Raw genomic sequence first — 24,273 nt, forward strand, 5'->3', positions numbered from 1 at the left:
TTTTCTAGGAGCGTCGAATTTCGTCCTGGAAGAATTGGAAAGACTTGGAACCTTCGAAAATAGCAAAAACATTCTCCAGAATTTTCTAGAAGCGTAGAATTTCGTCCTGGGAGAATTGGAAAGACTTGAAACCTTCGAAAATAGCAAAAACATTCTCCAGAATTTTCTAGAAGCGTAGAATTTCGTCCTGGGAGAATTGGAAAGACTTGGAACCTTCGAAAATAGCAAAAACATTCTCCAGAATTTTCTAGAAGCGTAGAATTTCGTCCTGGGAGAATTGGAAAGACTTGGAACCTTCGAAAATAGCAAAAACATTCTCCAGAATTTTCTAGGAGCGTCGAATTTCGTCCTGGAAGAATTGGAAAGACTTGGAACCTTCGAAAATAGCAAAAACATTCTCCAGAATTTTCTAGAAGCGTAGAATTTCGTCCTGGGAGAATTGGAAAGACTTGGAACCTTCGAAAATAGCAAAAACATTCTCCAGAATTTTCTAGAAGCGTAGAATTTCGTCCTGGGAGAATTGGAAAGACTTGGAACCTTCGAAAATAGCAAAAACATTCTCCAGAATTTTCTAGAAGCGTAGAATTTCGTCCTGGGAGAATTGGAAAGACTTGAAACCTTCGAAAATAGCAAAAACATTCTCCAGAATTTTCTAGAAGCGTAGAATTTCGTCCTGGGAGAATTGGAAAGACTTGGAACCTTCGAAAATAGCAAAAACATTCTCCAGAATTTTCTAGAAGCGTAGAATTTCGTCCTGGGAGAATTGGAAAGACTTGGAACCTTCGAAAATAGCAAAAACATTCTCCAGAATTTTCTAGAAGCGTAGAATTTCGTCCTGGGAGAATTGGAAAGACTTGGAACCTTCGAAAATAGCAAAAACATTCTCCAGAATTTTCTAGAAGCGTAGAATTTCGTCCTGGGAGAATTGGAAAGACTTGGAACCTTCGAAAATAGCAAAAACATTCTCCAGAATTTTCTAGAAGCGTAGAATTTCGTCCTGGGAGAATTGGAAAGACTTGGAACCTTCGAAAATAGCAAAAACATTCTCCAGAATTTTCTAGGAGCGTCGAATTTCGTCCTGGAAGAATTGGAAAGACTTGGAACCTTCGAAAATAGCAAAAACATTCTCCAGAATTTTCTAGAAGCGTAGAATTTCGTCCTGGGAGAATTGGAAAGACTTGGAACCTTCGAAAATAGCAAAAACATTCTCCAGAATTTTCTAGGAGCGTCGAATTTCGTCCTGGAAGAATTGGAAAGACTTGGAACCTTCGAAAATAGCAAAAACATTCTCCAGAATTTTCTAGAAGCGTAGAATTTCGTCCTGGGAGAATTGGAAAGACTTGGAACCTTCGAAAATAGCAAAAACATTCTCCAGAATTTTCTAGAAGCGTAGAATTTCGTCCTGGAAGAATTGGAAAGACTTGGAACCTTCGAAAATAGCAAAAACATTCTCCAGAATCATCTAGAAGCGTCGAATTTCGCCCTGGAACAATTGGAAAGACCTAAAACATGCTAAAATAGCACCAGAAACTTCTAGAAGCGTCGAATTTCGTCCTGGAAGAATTGGAAAGACTTAGAACCTTCGAAAATAGCAAAAACATTCTCCAGAATCATCTAGAAGCGTCGAATTTCGCCCTGGAACAATTGGAAAGACCTAAAACATGCTAAAATAGCACCAGAAACTTCTAGAAGCGTCGAATTTCGTCCTGGAAGAATTGGAAAGACTTGGAACCTTCGAAAATAGCAAAAACATTCTCCAGAATCATCTAGAAGCGTCGAATTTCGCCCTGGAACAATTGGAAAGACCTAAAACATGCTAAAATAGCACCAGAAACTTCTAGAAGCGTCGAATTTCGTCCTGGAAGAATTGGAAAGACTTAGAACCTTCGAAAATAGCAAAAACATTCTCCAGAAACTTCTAGAAGCGTCGAATTTCGCCCTGGAACAATTGGATAGACCTAAAACATGCTAAAATAGCACCAAAAACTTCTAGAAGTGTCGAATTTCGTCCTTGAACAATTGGAAAGACTTAGAACCTTCCAAAAAAGCACGCAGCATTCTCCAGAAACTTCTAGAAACGTCGATCCTTGATCTAGAAGATTCGGACGAATCTATGACGTTCAAGGGAATTTAAATTGCATAAAACATTATCCAGATGCATGTATTTGGAGTAAAAGATCATTGTTGATAAATAAATGGTTGTTATTTGGAAAAAAACTACAAAATTTTCGTGGTGATTGAATTCGATACTAATTTCTGATCATCTCGTATAAATTGTTCGAAAAATTTTGTTAATTCAACTTTAATATCGTAATAATCAATTTGTTGTGAAAAAAATCCCACTAATTACTAAACGTATACCACCCGTATAATAATATAATAAGTTTCGCGTCGTACCCTGTACATAGGTGTTAACAAGACCTTGAAATTCACATTATTTTTATTGTTATATAATGACATATAATTCTTATCATACTGTATAGAACGTAATTATACACATTCCCTATAAATTCTCTTAATATATGTAAAATTATACGAAATAATATTTTTTTCTTTTATTATTAACAATTTTTTTCATTCGATATACACCTGTAAATATAAAACATTTAATAAATTCTTTCTTCTCGTGGCATCGATCTAGTTTCTAATCGAACTCGACACACAAAAAATTCCGTATTAAATTGGTGAATCGACCGAAATATAAAGTAAACAGATTTATTAAACAACAACGATATAATTAGTAACTAATTAGATGTTTACAATAAACAGGAAGACCATTGCCAACCGGTTTTGGTAGGGTCTCACCAGTATAAAGAATGACAGACATCTACGTCATATATCCGGAATGCGATAGCGCCGTTGCCACGCTTCGCACAATACCACATAATATTTGAATAAATGTGATTTATGATTGTGTCGCCATCTTTTGTTGATATTTGAAACTTTATTTATTGTTACTGTTTACGATGGAAATCTACTCGTGACATGACACATCAGAAAAGTGATTGTGTTCGTTATCTGTTTACGTAAAAATAGTAAAACTGATTAAATAGTATCGAGAAACATTCTTTAAACTCTTATCTGTTTACTTACATTCGCGTCTTTGGCGCCGACTTGGAATAATAATCTACAGGGTGTATATTCAACAAAAAAAATTTTTAATCAACAATTTATCAATTTTTTTCACCACGAATTTCAAAAAAAATATCAACGCAATAAAAATTTGTGCGTTTTGCTAAAATTTGAAATTAATCGAACCTTCTGGAAATATGGAACATTGAGGTTATGTTGAAAGAAAACCAAAAATATTTTGTCAATAATTTTACAGTCGATCTATATTAATTTGACAACTGTCTAAATATTTACGAATCTGTCAACTAAAGTCTGACGTTTCAATATACGAGGTACATCTAAAAAGTAACATATTTGTGGAATCAACTTTTACATCTCTCTGTGGTCCCTGAATAGGACCAACGAGTGACAGGTAGACAATTTCATGAAAATCATTGCAATATACACAAAACAACAAAAAGCCGATACGAACTAATCGGAATTATACAAAACGAACAAATGTTTGCGGGGAACAACTCTTATGTGCGTCATTTGTCACTCGCGACTTCCATCTTGTGTTTCAATTGTCATTTGTCAACTAACATATGCTCTATGTCAATAATCTTGTATATTATGTGCTCTGTGTCACTAATATTGTGTTCTATGCTATTTACAATGTATCTTGCGTGATATTATTGAAGTTGGAGTGCAGAAGCAGGTTTCAGAAATGCGATCCAGTAAAAACGGTCTGTTATACCGGTATAATTTAAATTAAACAGTCAATTTCGCAGAAACTACTTGATGACGACACACGGATATATAAATTCTACAAATTTTCAAGTACTGAGAGTCTCTATGAGTGCTATTATGTATTCTGTGCCATCATCTGTCATTACATTGTGTTTTGTGTTATCCATGGTCAATTTATAGTGCTATTATGTGTTCTGTACTATCTCCATTCATTCATATTGTGTTTTATGTTAATCATGATTCATTATCTGTCATACATATCATGCTCTGTGATATCTATGTTCCATTTTAAGTACCAAGAAACATTCTTATCGTTTTCTGTGCTATCTATGATCCTTCTTGAACGTTATTATGCGTTCTGTATCATAATCTGTCATTCATATCGTGATTTGTGTTGTCTATGATCAATCTTGAACGCCATTATGTATTCTGTGTCATTCATATTATGATTTGTGTTGTCTATGATCTATTCTAAGTGCCATTATGCATTCTATGTCATAATTAGTCATTAATATCGCGATTTGTGTTGTCTATGATCCATCTTGAGTGCCATTATGTATTCTGTGGTACTCTTCTCGTGATTTGTGTTGTCTATGATCCATTTTGACATCCATTATGTATTCTGTGTCGTTCATCTCGTGATTTGTGTTGTCTATGATCCATGCGGAGTGCCATTATGCATTCTGTATCATATCATCATTTATATTATATTTTATGCAGTCAGTGACTCATTATCTGTCATAAATCTTATGCCCCGTGCTATATATGATCCATTTTGAATACCAAAATACGTTATTTGTCCACAACAGACATTTAATTGTATTCTATGTTATCTTTGATCCGTTTTTAGTTATGCGTTCCGTGTCATCATCTGTCATTCATATTATGTTCTGTGCCTTCTAAATCATTTTCAGTCTTAGGTGTTAGCTTATAAGTGTGTTTTTCTCTGCTAAGTGTATTGTTGGTGTTATTTTTGAGAAAGGATATTTATTTTAGGTCTCAATTGATCGTTTTTGCCTTTATAATATACAATAATCTTGCAAGTTTCGATCTAATTACGGTTTTCGTCATAATATAAGTTAGTTCGGAACATAACCTCAAGAAATTTTTATAGTATTTTCGTTTACACTATATAAGGATGGAAATCAGCTGATTTAACATCAAGTAATATCCAAAACGATTAACCATTTTTATTTTTTTCGGTTTAATTCGTATAGGTCGCGAAAGATGTGACAGCATGCCATCTAGAACGAGCGAAGGTACCCATTTGCCCCACTGGAAACCGTACCTAGCGCCGTATCGCTCCTACCTATCCCGCAGTCCCCCCGTGGCTAGTTCGGTGAGTCCTCCAAGTATAGGATGCTCGACGGATTCGACCGGATCCACGTACAGCATATCGGACGAAACGACGGAATTGTTGTGCGTGGAATGTTCAGATACCGGAAGATACAACAACAATACTCTAACACCGGAAGAAGCCATAGCCGAAGAAGATTGCCCCGAAACGTCGCGATATTCCACCAATAACGGATACGTCGATATGGCGTGTCGTAACGATATAAACTCCCCAGCTACAAGTGTGAGTAGCATAGTTTCCGGCACGCCGTCCACCGATATCCGTTTCTCCGATTATCCCTTGGAGAAGGTCTGCTCGTATCTGATCTGCGACGAAGACGACGCCAGACCGGCCAGGGCTTATTCCTTCGGATCGAAACCCGAAACTTCCAAAACTAAAAAACATGTGGATTTATCAGGTGCGATTTATATACCGGTGGATGGAAATTTGAAATTTTTATTTGTTATTTTGTGTTGTGTCGACAGATAGCGCTAGAGTTCGAGCGTTCAGTATGGGTTCTAATGCTAAAAAATGGCCGAGCAGGATTTTGCATTCCCATCATCATCCGAGTTTGAAATCCACCAGCGCTCCGCTTTTGAGTAACACGAGGAGTCACAGTTCTCACAGTTCCAGTGATCGAATGGACGATTTGATGGAGCTGGATTTCTCCAAAGGTGCCAATAACGCTTACGCAGGTAAATATCCATTATTTTTATTATAAATTTGAAAATTTTTCTATTTTTTATTGAAATTTCTCCCGTTGCTTTTAGGGAGTTCGAACTAGATTTAAATTTTATATTTTCCAATAACTTGAGTAATTAAATTAAACATGGCAACGTAGTATCATTACAGTAATTTAGTTTTATCATTTCCCACTAAAAAAATTTGATTTTTTCGTAGTTCTGGTCTATTGTTGATTTTTTTGCTCACAGATTAAAACATTGAGAATATTTTTCTAAAATATGATCTCAGTTTTTTCATTATTTCAGACTGTACGATTTTTTAAATGAAATTTTTAATTTCAATACTAAATTCGAGATGAAAATTATTTTGATGGAAAAACGGATTTCGTAAAACTATATGACATCATGAGTTTTGTTAACGTGTTTACAGTCAATTCGAGCTGAAAATTTAATGTCTAAATGATATTTTATTGTTTGTTTTTAATAAAAAAATAATTTATGTCATTTTCAATGTTTTTTTTATATACGTTCAAAATATATTGAATATTTTCTATTGTTGACTACCACCAGCATATAGACAAACATGAATTCGATTTATCATGCTAATTAATATTGTTTTGACAAGTGACAGTTCTATTAATTGTTCTATTCCCTATATTTCCATAGAAATACATACAACTGTTAGATCTAATGCGATGTCAAATATTATTTTCATAAGTATATATGACATATGACAGTTTTATCAGTTTTTTTTATTCTACATGAGCATTTCCATAGAATTAATTAAAAATATTAGATCTATGGTTCTAATAAATACTGTTTTCTTATACAGAATCGAAAACTCTTGACAAATGACAGTTTTAATGATTATTTTATCCTACATAGAGTACTACCATAGAAATACTTAAAAATATTGAATCTGTGGTGATATCAAATATTGTTTTCATAAATATATGTGACAAATGACAGTTTTTATTAATTTTTCTATGCTAAATGGAATATATCCATAGAAATACATAAAAATATTGGATCTATGATGCAAATAAATATTATTTTCTATTAAAGAAGCGAAAAAACTTTGATAAATGACAGTTTTGTTGATATTTCCATCCTAAATAGAGTTATACCATAGAAATACATAAAAATATTGAATCTGTGGTGATATCAAATATTGTTTTCATTAATATATGTGACAAATGACAGTTTTTATTAATTTTTTCATTCCAAATGGAGTATATCCATAGAAATACATAAAAATATTGGATCTATGATGCAAATAAATATTATTTTCTATTAAAGAAGCGAAAAAACTTTGATAAATGACAGTTTTGTTGATATTTCCATCCTAAATAGAGTTATACCATAGAAATACATAAAAATATTGAATCTGTGGTGATATCAAATATTGTTTTCATTAATATATGTGACAAATGACAGTTTTTATTAATTTTTTCATTCCAAATGGAGTATATCCATAGAAATACATAAAAATATTGGATCTATGATGCAAATAAATATTATTTTCTATTAAAGAAGCGAAAAAACTTTGATAAATGACAGTTTTGTTGATATTTCCATCCTAAATAGAGTTATACCATAGAAATACATAAAAATATTGAATCTGTGGTGATATCAAATATTGTTTTCATTAATATATGTGACAAATGACAGTTTTTATTAATTTTTTCATTCCAAATGGAGTATATCCATAGAAATACATAAAAATATTGGATCTATGATGCAAATAAATATTATTTTCTATTAAAGAAGCGAAAAAACTTTGATAAATGACAGTTTTGTTGATATTTCCATCCTAAATAGAGTTATACCATAGAAATACATAAAAATATTGAATCTGTGGTGATATCAAATATTGTTTTCATTAATATATGTGACAAATGACAGTTTTTATTAATTTTTCCATTCCAAATGGAGTAAATCCATAGAAATACATAAAAATATTAGATCTATGATGCTAATAAATATTATTTTCTAATACAGAAGCGAAAAAACTTTGACAAATGACAGTTTTGTTGATATTTCCATCCTAAATAGAGTTATACCATAGAAATACATAAAAATATTGAATCTGTGGTGATATCAAATATTGTTTTCATTAATATATGTGACAAATGACAGTTTTTATTAATTTTTTCATTCCAAATGGAGTATATCCATAGAAATACATAAAAATATTGGATCTATAATGCAAATAAATATTATTTTCTATTAAAGAAGCGAAAAAACTTTGACAAATGACAGTTTTGTTGATATTTCCATCCTAAACAGAGTTATACCATAGAAATACTTAAAAATATTGAATCTGTGGTGATATCAAATATTGTTTTCATTAATATATGTGACAAATGACAGTTTTTATTAATTTTTTCATTCCAAATGGAGTATATCCATAGAAATACATAAAAATATTAGATCTATGATGCTAATAAATATTATTTTCTAATACAGAAGCGAAAAAACTTTGACAAATGACAGTTTTGTTGATATTTCTATCCTAAATAGAGTTATACCATAGAAATACATAAAAATATTGAATCTGTGGTGATATCAATTATTGTTTTCATTAATATATGTGACAAATGACAGTTTTTATTAATTTTTCCATTCCAAATGGAGTAAATCCATAGAAATACATAAAAATATTAGATCTATGATGCTAATAAATATTATTTTCTAATACAGAAGCGAAAAAACTTTGACAAATAACAGTTTTGTTGATATTTCCATCCTAAACAGAGTTATACCATAGAAATACTTAAAAATATTGAATCTGTGGTGATATCAAATATTGTTTTCATTAATATATGTGACAAATGACAGTTTTTATTAATTTTTTCATTCCAAATGGAGTATATCCATAGAAATACATAAAAATATTAGATCTATGATGCTAATAAATATTATTTTCTATTAAAGAAGCGAAAAAACTTTGATAAATGACAGTTTTGTTGATATTTCCATCCTAAATAGAGTTATACCATAGAAATACATAAAAATATTGAATCTGTGGTGATATCAAATATTGTTTTCATTAATATATGTGACAAATGACAGTTTTTATTAATTTTTTCATTCCAAATGGAGTATATCCATAGAAATACATAAAAATATTAGATCTATGATGCTAATAAATATTATTTTCTAATACAGAAGCGAAAAAACTTTGACAAATGACAGTTTTGTTGATATTTCTATCCTAAATAGAGTTATACCATAGAAATACATAAAAATATTGAATCTGTGGTGATATCAAATATTGTTTTCATTAATATATGTGACAAATGACAGTTTTTATTAATTTTTTCATTCCAAATGGAGTATATCCATAGAAATACATAAAAATATTAGATCTATGATGCTAATAAATATTATTTTCTAATACAGAAGCGAAAAAACTTTGACAAATGACAGTTTTGTTGATATTTCTATCCTAAATAGAGTTATACCATAGAAATACATAAAAATATTGAATCTGTGGTGATATCAAATATTGTTTTCATTAATATATGTGACAAATGACAGTTTTTATTAATTTTTCCATTCCAAATGGAGTAAATCCATAGAAATACATAAAAATATTAGATCTATGATGCTAATAAATATTATTTTCTAATACAGAAGCGAAAAAACTTTGACAAATGACAGTTTTGTTGATATTTCCATCCTAAACAGAGTTATACCATAGAAATACTTAAAAATATTGAATCTGTGGTGATATCAAATATTGTTTTCATTAATATATGTGACAAATGACAGTTTTTATTAATTTTTTCATTCCAAATGGAGTATATCCATAGAAATACATAAAAATATTAGATCTATGATGCTAATAAATATTATTTTCTAATACAGAAGCGAAAAAACTTTGATAAATGACAGTTTTGTTGATATTTCCATCCTAAACAGAGTTATACCATAGAAATACTTAAAAATATTGAATCTGTGGTGATATCAAATATTGTTTTCATTAATATATGTGACAAATGACAGTTTTTATTAATTTTTTCATTCCAAATGGAGTATATCCATAGAAATACATAAAAATATTAGATCTATGATGCTAATAAATATTATTTTCTAATACAGAAGCGAAAAAACTTTGACAAATGACAGTTTTGTTGATATTTCTATCCTAAATAGAGTTATACCATAGAAATACATAAAAATATTGAATCTGTGGTGATATCAAATATTGTTTTCATTAATATATGTGACAAATGACAGTTTTTATTAATTTTTTCATTCCAAATGGAGTATATCCATAGAAATACATAAAAATATTAGATCTATGATGCTAATAAATATTATTTTCTAATACAGAAGCGAAAAAACTTTGACAAATGACAGTTTTGTTGATATTTCTATCCTAAATAGAGTTATACCATAGAAATACATAAAAATATTGAATCTGTGGTGATATCAAATATTGTTTTCATTAATATATGTGACAAATGACAGTTTTTATTAATTTTTCCATTCCAAATGGAGTAAATCCATAGAAATACATAAAAATATTAGATCTATGATGCTAATAAATATTATTTTCTAATACAGAAGCGAAAAAACTTTGACAAATGACAGTTTTGTTGATATTTCCATCCTAAACAGAGTTATACCATAGAAATACTTAAAAATATTGAATCTGTGGTGATATCAAATATTGTTTTCATTAATATATGTGACAAATGACAGTTTTTATTAATTTTTTCATTCCAAATGGAGTATATCCATAGAAATACATAAAAATATTAGATCTATGATGATAATAAATATTATTTTCTAATACAGAAGCGAAAAAACTTTGATAAATGACAGTTTTGTTGATATTTCCATCCTAAACAGAGTTATACCATAGAAATACTTAAAAATATTGAATCTGTGGTGATATCAAATATTGTTTTCATTAATATATGTGACAAATGACAGTTTTTATTAATTTTTTCATTCCAAATGGAGTATATCCATAGAAATACATAAAAATATTAGATCTATGATGCTAATAAATATTATTTTCTAATACAGAAGCGAAAAAACTTTGACAAATGACAGTTTTGTTGATATTTCTATCCTAAATAGAGTTATACCATAGAAATACATAAAAATATTGAATCTGTGGTGATATCAAATATTGTTTTCATTAATATATGTGACAAATGACAGTTTTTATTAATTTTTTCATTCCAAATGGAGTATATCCATAGAAATACATAAAAATATTAGATCTATGATGCTAATAAATATTATTTTCTAATACAGAAGCGAAAAAACTTTGACAAATGACAGTTTTGTTGATATTTCTATCCTAAATAGAGTTATACCATAGAAATACATAAAAATATTGAATCTGTGGTGATATCAATTATTGTTTTCATTAATATATGTGACAAATGACAGTTTTTATTAATTTTTCCATTCCAAATGGAGTAAATCCATAGAAATACATAAAAATATTAGATCTATGATGCTAATAAATATTATTTTCTAATACAGAAGCGAAAAAACTTTGACAAATGACAGTTTTGTTGATATTTCCATCCTAAACAGAGTTATACCATAGAAATACTTAAAAATATTGAATCTGTGGTGATATCAAATATTGTTTTCATTAATATATGTGACAAATGACAGTTTTTATTAATTTTTTCATTCCAAATGGAGTATATCCATAGAAATACATAAAAATATTAGATCTATGATGCTAATAAATATTATTTTCTAATACAGAAGCGAAAAAACTTTGATAAATGACAGTTTTGTTGATATTTCCATCCTAAACAGAGTTATACCATAGAAATACTTAAAAATATTGAATCTGTGGTGATATCAAATATTGTTTTCATTAATATATGTGACAAATGACAGTTTTTATTAATTTTTTCATTCCAAATGGAGTATATCCATAGAAATACATAAAAATATTAGATCTATGATGCTAATAAATATTATTTTCTAATACAGAAGCGAAAAAACTTTGACAAATGACAGTTTTGTTGATATTTCTATCCTAAATAGAGTTATACCATAGAAATACATAAAAATATTGAATCTGTGGTGATATCAAATATTGTTTTCATTAATATATGTGACAAATGACAGTTTTTATTAATTTTTTCATTCCAAATGGAGTATATCCATAGAAATACATAAAAATATTAGATCTATGATGCTAATAAATATTATTTTCTAATACAGAAGCGAAAAAACTTTGACAAATGACAGTTTTGTTGATATTTCTATCCTAAATAGAGTTATACCATAGAAATACATAAAAATATTGAATCTGTGGTGATATCAATTATTGTTTTCATTAATATATGTGACAAATGACAGTTTTTATTAATTTTTCCATTCCAAATGGAGTAAATCCATAGAAATACATAAAAATATTAGATCTATGATGCTAATAAATATTATTTTCTAATACAGAAGCGAAAAAACTTTGACAAATGACAGTTTTGTTGATATTTCCATCCTAAACAGAGTTATACCATAGAAATACTTAAAAATATTGAATCTGTGGTGATATCAAATATTGTTTTCATTAATATATGTGACAAATGACAGTTTTTATTAATTTTTTCATTCCAAATGGAGTATATCCATAGAAATACATAAAAATATTAGATCTATGATGCTAATAAATATTATTTTCTAATACAGAAGCGAAAAAACTTTGACAAATGACAGTTTTGTTGATATTTCTATCCTAAATAGAGTTATACCATAGAAATACATAAAAATATTGAATCTGTGGTGATATCAAATATTGTTTTCATTAATATATGTGACAAATGACAGTTTTTATTAATTTTTCCATTCCAAATGGAGTATATCCATAGAAATACATAAAAATATTAGATCTATGAAGCTAATAAATATTATTTTCTAATACAGAAGCGAAAAAACTTTGACAAATGACAGTTTTGTTGATATTTCTATCCTAAATAGAGTTATACCATAGAAATACATAAAAATATTGAATCTGTGGTGATATCAAATATTGTTTTCATTAATATATGTGACAAATGACAGTTTTTATTAATTTTTCCATTCCAAATGGAGTATATCCATAGAAATACATAAAAATATTAGATCTATGAAGCTAATAAATATTATTTTCTAATACAGAAGCGAAAAAACTTTGACAAATGACAGTTTTGTTGATATTTCTATCCTAAATAGAGTTATACCATAGAAATACATAAAAATATTGAATCTGTGGTGATATCAAATATTGTTTTCATTAATATATGTGACAAATGACAGTTTTTATTAATTTTTCCATTCCAAATGGAGTATATCCATAGAAATACATAAAAATATTAGATCTATGATGCTAATAAATATTATTTTCTAATACAGAAGCGAAAAAACTTTGACAAATGACAGTTTTGTTGATATTTCCATCCTAAATAGAGTTATACCATAGAAATACATAAAAATATTGAATCTGTGGTGATATCAATTATTGTTTTCATTAATATATGTGACAAATGACAGTTTTTATTAATTTTTCCATTCCAAATGGAGTATATCCATAGAAATAGATAAAAATATTAGATCTATGAAGCTAATAAATATTATTTTCTAATACAGAAGCGAAAAAACTTTGACAAATGACAGTTTTGTTGATATTTCTATCCTAAATAGAGTTATACCATAGAAATACATAAAAATATTGAATCTGTGGTGATATCAAATATTGTTTTCATTAATATATGTGACAAATGACAGTTTTTATTAATTTTTCTATGCTAAATGGAATATATCCATAGAAATACATAAAAATATTGGATCTATGATGCAAATAAATATTATTTTCTATTAAAGAAGCGAAAAAACTTTGACAAATGACAGTTTTGTTGATATTTCCATCCTAAATAGAGTTATACCATAGAAATACATAAAAATATTGAATCTGTGGTGATATCAAATATTGTTTTCATTAATATATGTGACAAATGACAGTTTTTATTAATTTTTCCATTCCAAATGGAGTAAATCCATAGAAATACATAAAAATATTAGATCTATGATGCTAATAAATATTATTTTCTAATACAGAAGCGAAAAAACTTTGACAAATGACAGTTTTGTTGATATTTCTCTCCTAAATAGAGTTATACCATAGAAATACATAAAAATATTGAATCTGTGGTGATATCAAATATTGTTTTCATTAATATATGTGACAAATGACAGTTTTTATTAATTTTTCTATGCTAAATGGGGTAAATCCATAGAAATACATAAAAATATTAGATCTATGGTAATTGTACTTCTTATTTATATAAACATATGTGACGAAATTTGACAAATGACAGTTTTATTGACAAATAGTACTATCGTATCGAAATGTGATGTATATATCTATGGTTTTTGGTAATAATCACGTCAAATTAACTCTATTTAAGTTCCTATTTACGAAACAACAATTTTTTTCGATGAAAACATTTTAAATATCTTTCGAAAACATCTTAAATGGAAAAAAATTATATTCGATATTTATTATCAGGTCCTAAACCCAATACAACTGCCAATAATGGTTACGTCGAAATGAAACTCGGTGTGGAGATAGCGCCGAAACATCGCGATGTATCTCCGTACGTGGACATGTCCGGTTCGGCTTATATGGATATGAGCGGCAGCTCCCCATCGTTAAGACCCGAACAGGAGTATAATTCTTTCGTCGACATCAGCAGACAATACAAGTTACCATCGAACAACAACTACGTCGTCATGGACGCTAGGTATACATTTAAAAAAAATAAAAACACTTTCCGACGATTACCAAAATTTAATTATTTTTTTCAGAAGGAATCGAATAAATTCCGCCACGTCACCGACGTCCAATTCCGATTACTTCGACATGTCGAGCGGCGCGAACAATTCGCGTAGATCGGAACGCGGATCTTCGTTTTCTTCTCAATTGTCCAACGCTTCCTCGCCACGCAACAACGATTACCTTCCGATGTCGTTCTCCCCCCAGGACAACCCTCGAACCACCCCCGAAGGTTACGTCGAAATGTCGATGGGAAAGAAACATCAACGCCAAGGCAGTTTGGACGGTTGTCAATCGTCGGGACACAACGACGATTATTTAAACATGTCGGTGGTGCCGAAGAAGAAACCCACGAAAAATCAAACTTCCCAACCGATTTCCATCCTACCGACCGCCGTTCAATCCTCGAAGAATTCCTCGATGTCGTTTTTGGGTAGGAAATCATCCACCGGCACCCCGCCCAAGATGCATTTACCGCTGTCGTCTTGGTCGCCTTCGTCGCTATATTCGAGTTTGCCTCGCACAAGAGCTCGAAAGGATTCCAAAGATAGTTCGAGTTCGAGCGTAACGACGCCGAGCAGTTCCAGTACCATATTTCCGTTGAGTCTCAATAGTCCGAGTTCGCCTTTGAAGGCGAACAAACCGGAAACGCCCTCTTCGAAAATAACCGCCTCCATATTGAACATGTACAAATCGACCAGCAAACCGACGCCGTCCGAAGATTACGCCGTCATGGATTACGAAATTAACCGAAACGAAAAGAATAAAGAAAATACGGATTACGTTAATTTTTCGCCGGTATGCGATAGATTGGTGATGAGCAACTCGATGGATCCGAAGGATAAGCTCGATAGGAACGCGAGGAAGGAACGTTCCTCGGGGGATTACGCCGTAATGCAACCGGTCGCCGGTAGGGTTAGAGATCATTCGGATAGAAGGGATAGTTTGGATACTAGCCCTTTGATAGGACACCTTTCTATGATTGGTATCAAGGAGAGTCAATCCATGTGTTTCCAACCTATCAAGGAAGATCTAGCTTCGTCGCCGGTTAACGAAGTCTCTAGAACAACTAGCGGTGAGTAAATTTTAAGAAATGATCATTTTAAATGGCATCGGAAACCTTAGAATCGCATATTTTTGTTTACGCCCGGTATACTATCTGGAATTCTTTTTTTTTATACATATACATATAAACTAAAACGAATTTCAATCATTTTACTCAATTTTTATAAAACGATTTTTGATTTTTATAATTATTATCGGCTTACTCATTTTTCTTCGACCCCTGTATATTATTTCGGATTATAATGAATTACAATATTGCTAAATTCCAATTTTTGTGAATCAAATGGCTTTTATATGAAAAATTAATGAAAGTTTTGACGAATTTTTTTTTCTACACTGAAAAAAATCAAGTTTTGAATTTTTTGTGTTCAAGTTTTTTTTAAATTTCAAAATTTGATCAATTTTTATACATATAACTTTCTTTTTGCCACCCGTATACTAAATTTGACTTGTATACTAATTTACAGCGTTGCCGAATTTCACATAATTAAAAAAAATTGATATTTAATTTTTCTATAATCGCTTTGTTATTACTTTTTCGTTGACACCTGTATATTATCACAAATTGCAATATTTCCAAATTCCATTTTTTTTTAAATTGAACAATTATTCAAATCAAATGACTTTTTTGTTAAAAATTAATGAAAGTTTTGACGAATTTCTTTTCTACACTGAAAAAAATCAAGTTTTGAATTTTTTATGTTCAAGTTTTTTTTTTAAATTTCAAAATTTGATCAATTTTTATACATATAACTTTCTTTTTGCCACCCGTATACTAAATTTGACTTGTATACTAATTTACAGCGTTGCCGAATTTCACATAATTTAAAAAAAATTGATATTTAATTTTTCTATAATCGCTTTGTTATTACTTTTTCGTTGACACCTGTATATTATCACAAATTGCAACATTTCCAAATTCCATTTTTTTTTAAATTGAACAATTATTCAAATCAAATGACTTTTTTGTTAAAAATTAATGAAAGTTTTGACGAATTTCTTTTCTACACTGAAAAAAATCAAGTTTTGAATTTTTTGTGTTCAAGTTTTTTTTTAAATTTCAAAATTTGATCAATTTTTATGCATATAACTTTCTTTTTGCCACCCGTATACTAAATTTGACTTGTATACTAAATTACAGCGTTGCCGAATTTCACATAATTTAAAAAAAATTGATATTTAATTTTTCTATAATCGCTTTGTTATTACTTTTTCGTTGACACCTGTATATTATCACAAATTGCAACATTTCCAAATTCCATTTTTTTTAAATTGAACAATTATTCAAATCAAATGACTTTTTTGTTAAAAATTAATGAAAGTTTTGACGAATTTCTTTTCTACACTGAAAAAAATCAAGTTTTGAATTTTTTGTGTTCAATTTTTTTTTTAATTTCAAAATTTGATCAATTTTTATGCATATAACTTTCTTTTTGCCACCCGTATACTAAATTTGACTTGTATACTAAATTACAGCGTTGCCGAATTTCACATAATTTAAAAAAAATTGATATTTAATTTTTCTATAATCGCTTTGTTATTACTTTTTCGTTGACACCTGTATATTATTACAAATTGCAATATTGTCAAATTGAATTGAACAATTACTAATATCAACTGGTTTTTATGAGAAAATTTAATGAAAGTTTTGACAAATTATTTTCTACACTGAAAAAAAAATTATGATTTTCCATTTTTTATAATTAAATCGATTGTTATCCATATAACTTTCCCTTTGACGCCAATATACTAAATTAGACTCGTATCCTAAATTACAGCGTTGCCAAAATTATATTTTTTCGCAATTTCTTATGATAATATTTTTAAAAACAATTTTCAATTACAAAATAATTTTTTGTTCAACACCCGTATTTCACTTTTGATTTCATTATAGTTATTACAACGTTGCCAACTTTAATATTTGTCATAGTTTTGAATTACAATTTAAATTTAAACAATAAATTTCCCCTACACTGAAAAAAATGTTTTATCGTTAATTTCAATCGAATCTTTCGTTACAAAATTTTTATCCAACATCCGTAAACTACATTCCAATTGTTATATAATAAATTACAACGTTGCCAAACGTTTTTTTCTTCATATTAAACGGAAAATAATGAAGCGTTCAACGGTTTGTTATCTACACTGAAAAAAAAATAATCTCAATTCTATCTATATAATTATAATGAATTAAATTGTTGCCAAATTTCAATTATATTCGTTTTAGATGAATAAAACATCAAATTCGTAATAATCGCACGATTTTCTACACTGTAAAAAATAAAATTAATTTCTTGATATTAATTTTTCATTTGCCCTGGTATAATTATGCGATTTTGTCGAACTGCGAAATATTGCGGCGTTGCCAAACTTGAATTCAAAAAAAAATTGATCGGGTCAACAAGGAATCGTTTCTACACTGAGAAAAATGCGCAAAACTAATTTTTACAACGTAAAAATAAGAACGTCGTGTTGAGAATAGCATTTAAAACGTGATTTATTTCTATTTAAGATACCTCGGACTACATGGAATTGGGAGTATCATCATCGACGACGAAAATTTCCCGTCCGAATTCGGTGAACGGCGAATCGAAGGAATCGCGCCTAGTTACGGACAAACCGCGTCCCTCTTCGGTATCTTTAGACAATTCGCGTACGGTGACGTCGCGACCCAGTTCGACCACCAGCGAGCAATGGTCGTCGTCGTCGACTTTGGTGAATTCGCGACCGGAATCCGTGAATTCCGATACGATAAAAGACGTTAAAGAAGAATCGACGCAAAACAATCGACTCGTTTACGCCAGTTTAGATTTAGTTAAACAAGAAGAAGGAGACGAAGAAGAAGAAGAAGAAAACAGGGCCGAAGGTAGCGCCGAACAATCGACTTTTGTTTACGCCGAAATCGATTTCGTCAAAAGTGAAGGTTTAAAACAGAATAACCAAAGTTTAGGTAGTGCCGCCGGCAACGCTAAAGTTAAGCATTAAATCGATCGATTTTGTGTTCAATAGAAGATCGGACGTGTCGAAGGCGCAATGCAAATTCGGGTATTTGATAAAAAACTTTATCTCCGGAGGTATTTTACACCGTCGACGACTTTACAACACGCGTAAGGCAGAAACTAACGATACGCACTGTATATTTTTACCTCATTTGGATTTGCCGAATCTGATATATTTTATTTTGGCACTTTTCGAATCTGTCATTTGACTTTTGGTGGTTTTCCTACTTGTCTACTTTGTTTTTTATGAAAAGTTCAATTCTAATGATCGTACTTTGATTTATATCTCGTTTGGTGGTTTTATTTTGGCACTAATTGAATCTACTGATTTTATTTTGGCACTAATTGAATCTACTGGTTCCATTTTACTCGATATGACAATTGCATTATGACATTTTTATTATTTTAATCAATTTATTGAAGCTTCATTTGAATTTGCCGAATCTGATCATTTTATTTTGGCACTTTTCGAATCTGTCATTTGACTTTTGGTGGTTTTCCTACTTGTCTACTTTGTTTTTTACGAAAAGTTCAATTCTAATGATCGTACTTTGATTTATATCTCGTTTGGTGGTTTTATTTTGGCACTAATTGAATCTACTGATTTTATTTTGGCACTAATTGAATCTACTGGTTCCATTTTACTCGATATGACAATTGCATTATGACATTTTTATTATTTTAATCAATTTATTGAAGCTTCATTTGAATTTGCCGAATCTGATCATTTTATTTTGGCACTTTTCGAATCTGTCATTTGACTTTTGGTGGTTTTCCTACTTGTCTACTTTGTTTTTTACGAAAAGTTCAATTCTAATGATCGTACTTTGATTTATATCTCGTTTGGTGGTTTTATTTTGGCACTAATTGAATCTACTGGTTTTATTTTGGCACTAATTGAATCTACTGGTTTTATTTTGGCACTAATTGAATCTACTGGTTTTATTTTGGCACTAATTGAATCTACTGGTTTTATTTTGGCACTAATTGAATCTACTGGTTTTATTTTGGCACTAATTGAATCTACTGGTTTTATTTTGGCACTAATTGAATCTACTGGTTCCATTTTACTCGATATGACAATTCCATTATGACATTTTTATTATTTTAATCAATTTATTGAAGCTTCATTTGAATTTGCCGAATCTGATCATTTTATTTTGGCACTTTTCGAATCTGTCATTTGACTTTTGGTGGTTTTCCTACTTGTCTACTTTGTTTTTTACGAAAAGTTCAATTCTAATGATCGTACTTTGATTTATATCTCGTTTGGTGGTTTTATTTTGGCACTAATTGAATCTACTGATTTTATTTTGGCACTAATTGAATCTACTGGTTTTATTTTGGCACTAATTGAATCTACTGGTTCCATTTTACTCGATATGACAATTCCATTATGACATTTTTATTATTTTAATCAATTTATTGAAGCTTCATTTGAATTTGCCGAATCTGATCATTTTATTCTGGCACTTTTCGAATCTGTCATTTGCCTTTTGGTGGTTTTCATACTTGTCTACTTTGTTTTTTACGAAAAGTTCAATTCTAATGATCGTACTTTGATTTATATCTCGTTTGGTGGTTTTATTTTGGCACTAATTGAATCTACTGATTTTATTTTGGCACTAATTGAATCTACTGGTTCCATTTTACTCGATATGACAATTCCATTATGACATTTTTATGATTTTAATCAATTTATTGAAGCTTCATTTGAATTTGCCGAATCTGATCATTTTATTCTGGCACTTTTCGAATCTGTCATTTGCCTTTTGGTGGTTTTCCTACTTGTCTACTTTGTTTTTTACGAAAAGTTCAATTCTAATGATCGTACTTTGATTTATATCTCGTTTGGTGGTTTTATTTTGGCACTAATTGAATCTACTGGTTTTATTTTGGCACTAATTGAATCTACTGGTTCCATTTTACTCGATATGACAATTCCATTATGACATTTTTATGATTTTAATCAATTTATTGAAGCTTCATTTGAATTTGCCGAATCTGATCATTTTATTTTGGCACTTTTCGAATCTGTCATTTGACTTTTGGTGGTTTTCCTACTTGTCTACTTTGTTTTTTACGAAAAGTTCAATTCTAATGATCGTACTTTGATTTATATCTCGTTTGGTGGTTTTATTTTGGCACTAATTGAATCTACTGATTTTATTTTGGCACTAATTGAATCTACTGGTTCCATTTTACTCGATATGACAATTCCATTATGACATTTTTATTATTTTAATCAATTTATTGAAGCTTCATTTGAATTTGCCGAATCTGATCATTTTATTTTGGCACTTTTCGAATCTGTCATTTGCCTTTTGGTGGTTTTCCTACTTGTCTACTTTGTTTTTTACGAAAAGTTCAATTCTAATGATCGTACTTTGATTTATATCTCGTTTGGTGGTTTTATTTTGGCACTAATTGAATCTACTGGTTTTATTTTGGCACTAATTGAATCTACTGGTTCCATTTTACTCGATATGACAATTCCATTATGACATTTTTATGATTTTAATCAATTTATTGAAGCTTCATTTGAATTTGCCGAATCTGATCATTTTATTTTGGCACTTTTCGAATCTGTCATTTGACTTTTGGTGGTTTTCCTACTTGTCTACTTTGTTTTTTACGAAAAGTTCAATTCTAATGATCGTACTTTGATTTATATCTCGTTTGGTGGTTTTATTTTGGCACTAATTGAATCTACTGATTTTATTTTGGCACTAATTGAATCTACTGGTTCCATTTTACTCGATATGACAATTCCATTATGACATTTTTATGATTTTAATCAATTTATTGAAGCTTCATTTGAATTTGCCGAATCTGATCATTTTATTTTGGCACTTTTCGAATCTGTCATTTGACTTTTGGTGGTTTTCCTACTTGTCTACTTTGTTTTTTACGAAAAGTTCAATTCTAATGATCGTACTTTGATTTATATCTCGTTTGGTGGTTTTATTTTGGCACTAATTGAATCTACTGATTTTATTTTGGCACTAATTGAATCTACTGGTTCCATTTTACTCGATATGACAATTCCATTATGACATTTTTATGATTTTAATCAATTTATTGAAGCTTCATTTGAATTTGCCGAATCTGATCATTTTATTTTGGCACTTTTCGAATCTGTCATTTGACTTTTGGTGGTTTTCCTACTTGTCTACTTTGTTTTTTACGAAAAGTTCAATTCTAATGATCGTACTTTGATTTATATCTCGTTTGGTGGTTTTATTTTGGCACTAATTGAATCTACTGATTTTATTTTGGCACTAATTGAATCTACTGGTTCCATTTTACTCGATATGACAATTCCATTATGACATTTTTATGATTTTAATCAATTTATTGAAGCTTCATTTGATTTTGCCGAATCTGATCATTTTATTTTGGCACTTTTCGAATCTGTCATTTGACTTTTGGTGGTTTTCCTACTTGTCTACTTTGTTTTTTACGAAAAGTTCAATTCTAATGATCGTACTTTGATTTATATCTCGTTTGGTGGTTTTATTTTGGCACTAATTGAATCTACTGATTTTATTTTGGCACTAATTGAATCTACTGGTTCCATTTTACTCGATATGACAATTCCATTATGACATTTTTATGATTTTAATCAATTTATTGAAGCTTCATTTGAATTTGCCGAATCTGATCATTTTATTCTGGCACTTTTCGAATCTGTCATTTGCCTTTTGGTGGTTTTCCTACTTGTCTACTTTGTTTTTTACGAAAAGTTCAATTCTAATGATCGTACTTTGATTTATATCTCGTTTGGTGGTTTTATTTTGGCACTAATTGAATCTACTGGTTTTATTTTGGCACTAATTGAATCTACTGGTTCCATTTTACTCGATATGACAATTCCATTATGACATTTTTATTATTTTAATCAATTTATTGAAGCTTCATTTGAATTTGCCGAATCTGATCATTTTATTTTGGCACTTTTCGAATCTGTCATTTGACTTTTGGTGGTTTTCCTACTTGTCTACTTTGTTTTTTACGAAAAGTTCAATTCTAATGATCGTACTTTGATTTATATCTCGTTTGGTGGTTTTATTTTGGCACTAATTGAATCTACTGGTTTTATTTTGGCACTAATTGAATCTACTGGTTCCATTTTACTCGATATGACAATTGCATTATGACATTTTTATTATTTTAATCAATTTATTGAAGCTTCATTTGAATTTGCCGAATCTGATCATTTTATTTTGGCACTTTTCGAATCTGTCATTTGACTTTTGGTGGTTTTCCTACTTGTCTACTTTGTTTTTTACGAAAAGTTCAATTCTAATGATCGTACTTTGATTTATATCTCGTTTGGTGGTTTTATTTTGGCACTAATTGAATCTACTGATTTTATTTTGGCACTAATTGAATCTACTGGTTTTATTTTGGCACTAATTGAATCTACTGGTTCCATTTTACTCGATATGACAATTCCATTATGACATTTTTATTATTTTAATCAATTTATTGAAGCTTCATTTGAATTTGCCGAATCTGATCATTTTATTCTGGCACTTTTCGAATCTGTCATTTGCCTTTTGGTGGTTTTCATACTTGTCTACTTTGTTTTTTACGAAAAGTTCAATTCTAATGATCGTACTTTGATTTATATCTCGTTTGGTGGTTTTATTTTGGCACTAATTGAATCTACTGATTTTATTTTGGCACTAATTGAATCTACTGGTTTTATTTTGGCACTAATTGAATCTACTGGTTCCATTTTACTCGATATGACAATTGCATTATGACATTTTTATTATTTTAATCAATTTATTGAAGCTTCATTTGAATTTGCCGAATCTGATCATTTTATTTTGGCACTTTTCGAATCTGTCATTTGACTTTTGGTGGTTTTCATACTTGTCTACTTTGTTTTTTATGAAAAGTTCAATTCTAATGATCGTACTTTGATTTATATCTCGTTTGGTGGTTTTATTTTGGCACTAATTGAATCTACTGATTTTATTTTGGCACTAATTGAATCTACTGGTTTTATTTTGGCACTAATTGAATCTACTGGTTCCATTTTACTCGATATGACAATTCCATTATGACATTTTTATTATTTTAATCAATTTATTGAAGCTTCATTTGAATTTGCCGAATCTGATCATTTTATTTTGGCACTTTTCGAATCTGTCATTTGACTTTTGGTGGTTTTCCTACTTGTCTACTTTGTTTTTTACGAAAAGTTCAATTCTAATGATCGTACTTTGATTTATATCTCGTTTGGTGGTTTTATTTTGGCACTAATTGAATCTACTGGTTTTATTTTGGCACTAATTGAATCTACTGGTTCCATTTTACTCGATATGACAATTGCATTATGACATTTTTATTATTTTAATCAATTTATTGAAGCTTCATTTGAATTTGCCGATTCTGATCATTTTATTTTGGCACTTTTCGAATCTGTCATTTGACTTTTGGTGGTTTTCATACTTGTCTACTTTGTTTTTTATGAAAAGTTCAATTCTAATGATCGTACTTTGATTTATATCTCGTTTGGTGGTTTTATTTTGGCACTAATTGAATCTACTGATTTTATTTTGGCACTAATTG

General features: G+C 29.6%; 1 protein-coding gene across 1 annotated transcript in view; it reads left to right on the plus strand.

The window, feature by feature from the left end:
• The window catches only part of LOC130447621 (insulin receptor substrate 1), a 47,710-nt gene extending 27,891 nt beyond the window's left edge, over positions 1-19,819 (plus strand). Inside the window, exons 5-9 of the mRNA XM_056784541.1 lie at positions 5,019-5,555; positions 5,623-5,832; positions 14,357-14,591; positions 14,656-15,698; positions 18,201-19,819. Of these exons, the coding sequence (XP_056640519.1) occupies positions 5,019-5,555; positions 5,623-5,832; positions 14,357-14,591; positions 14,656-15,698; positions 18,201-18,673 (2,498 nt within the window). The 3' untranslated portion in view covers positions 18,674-19,819. The remainder of the gene's footprint in view (positions 1-5,018; positions 5,556-5,622; positions 5,833-14,356; positions 14,592-14,655; positions 15,699-18,200) is intronic.
• The last annotated feature ends 4,454 nt before the right edge of the window (positions 19,820-24,273 follow it).

Source organism: Diorhabda sublineata, chromosome 8, assembly GCF_026230105.1.
Source record: "Diorhabda sublineata isolate icDioSubl1.1 chromosome 8, icDioSubl1.1, whole genome shotgun sequence".
Classification (NCBI taxonomy): Eukaryota; Metazoa; Arthropoda; class Insecta; order Coleoptera; family Chrysomelidae; genus Diorhabda; species Diorhabda sublineata.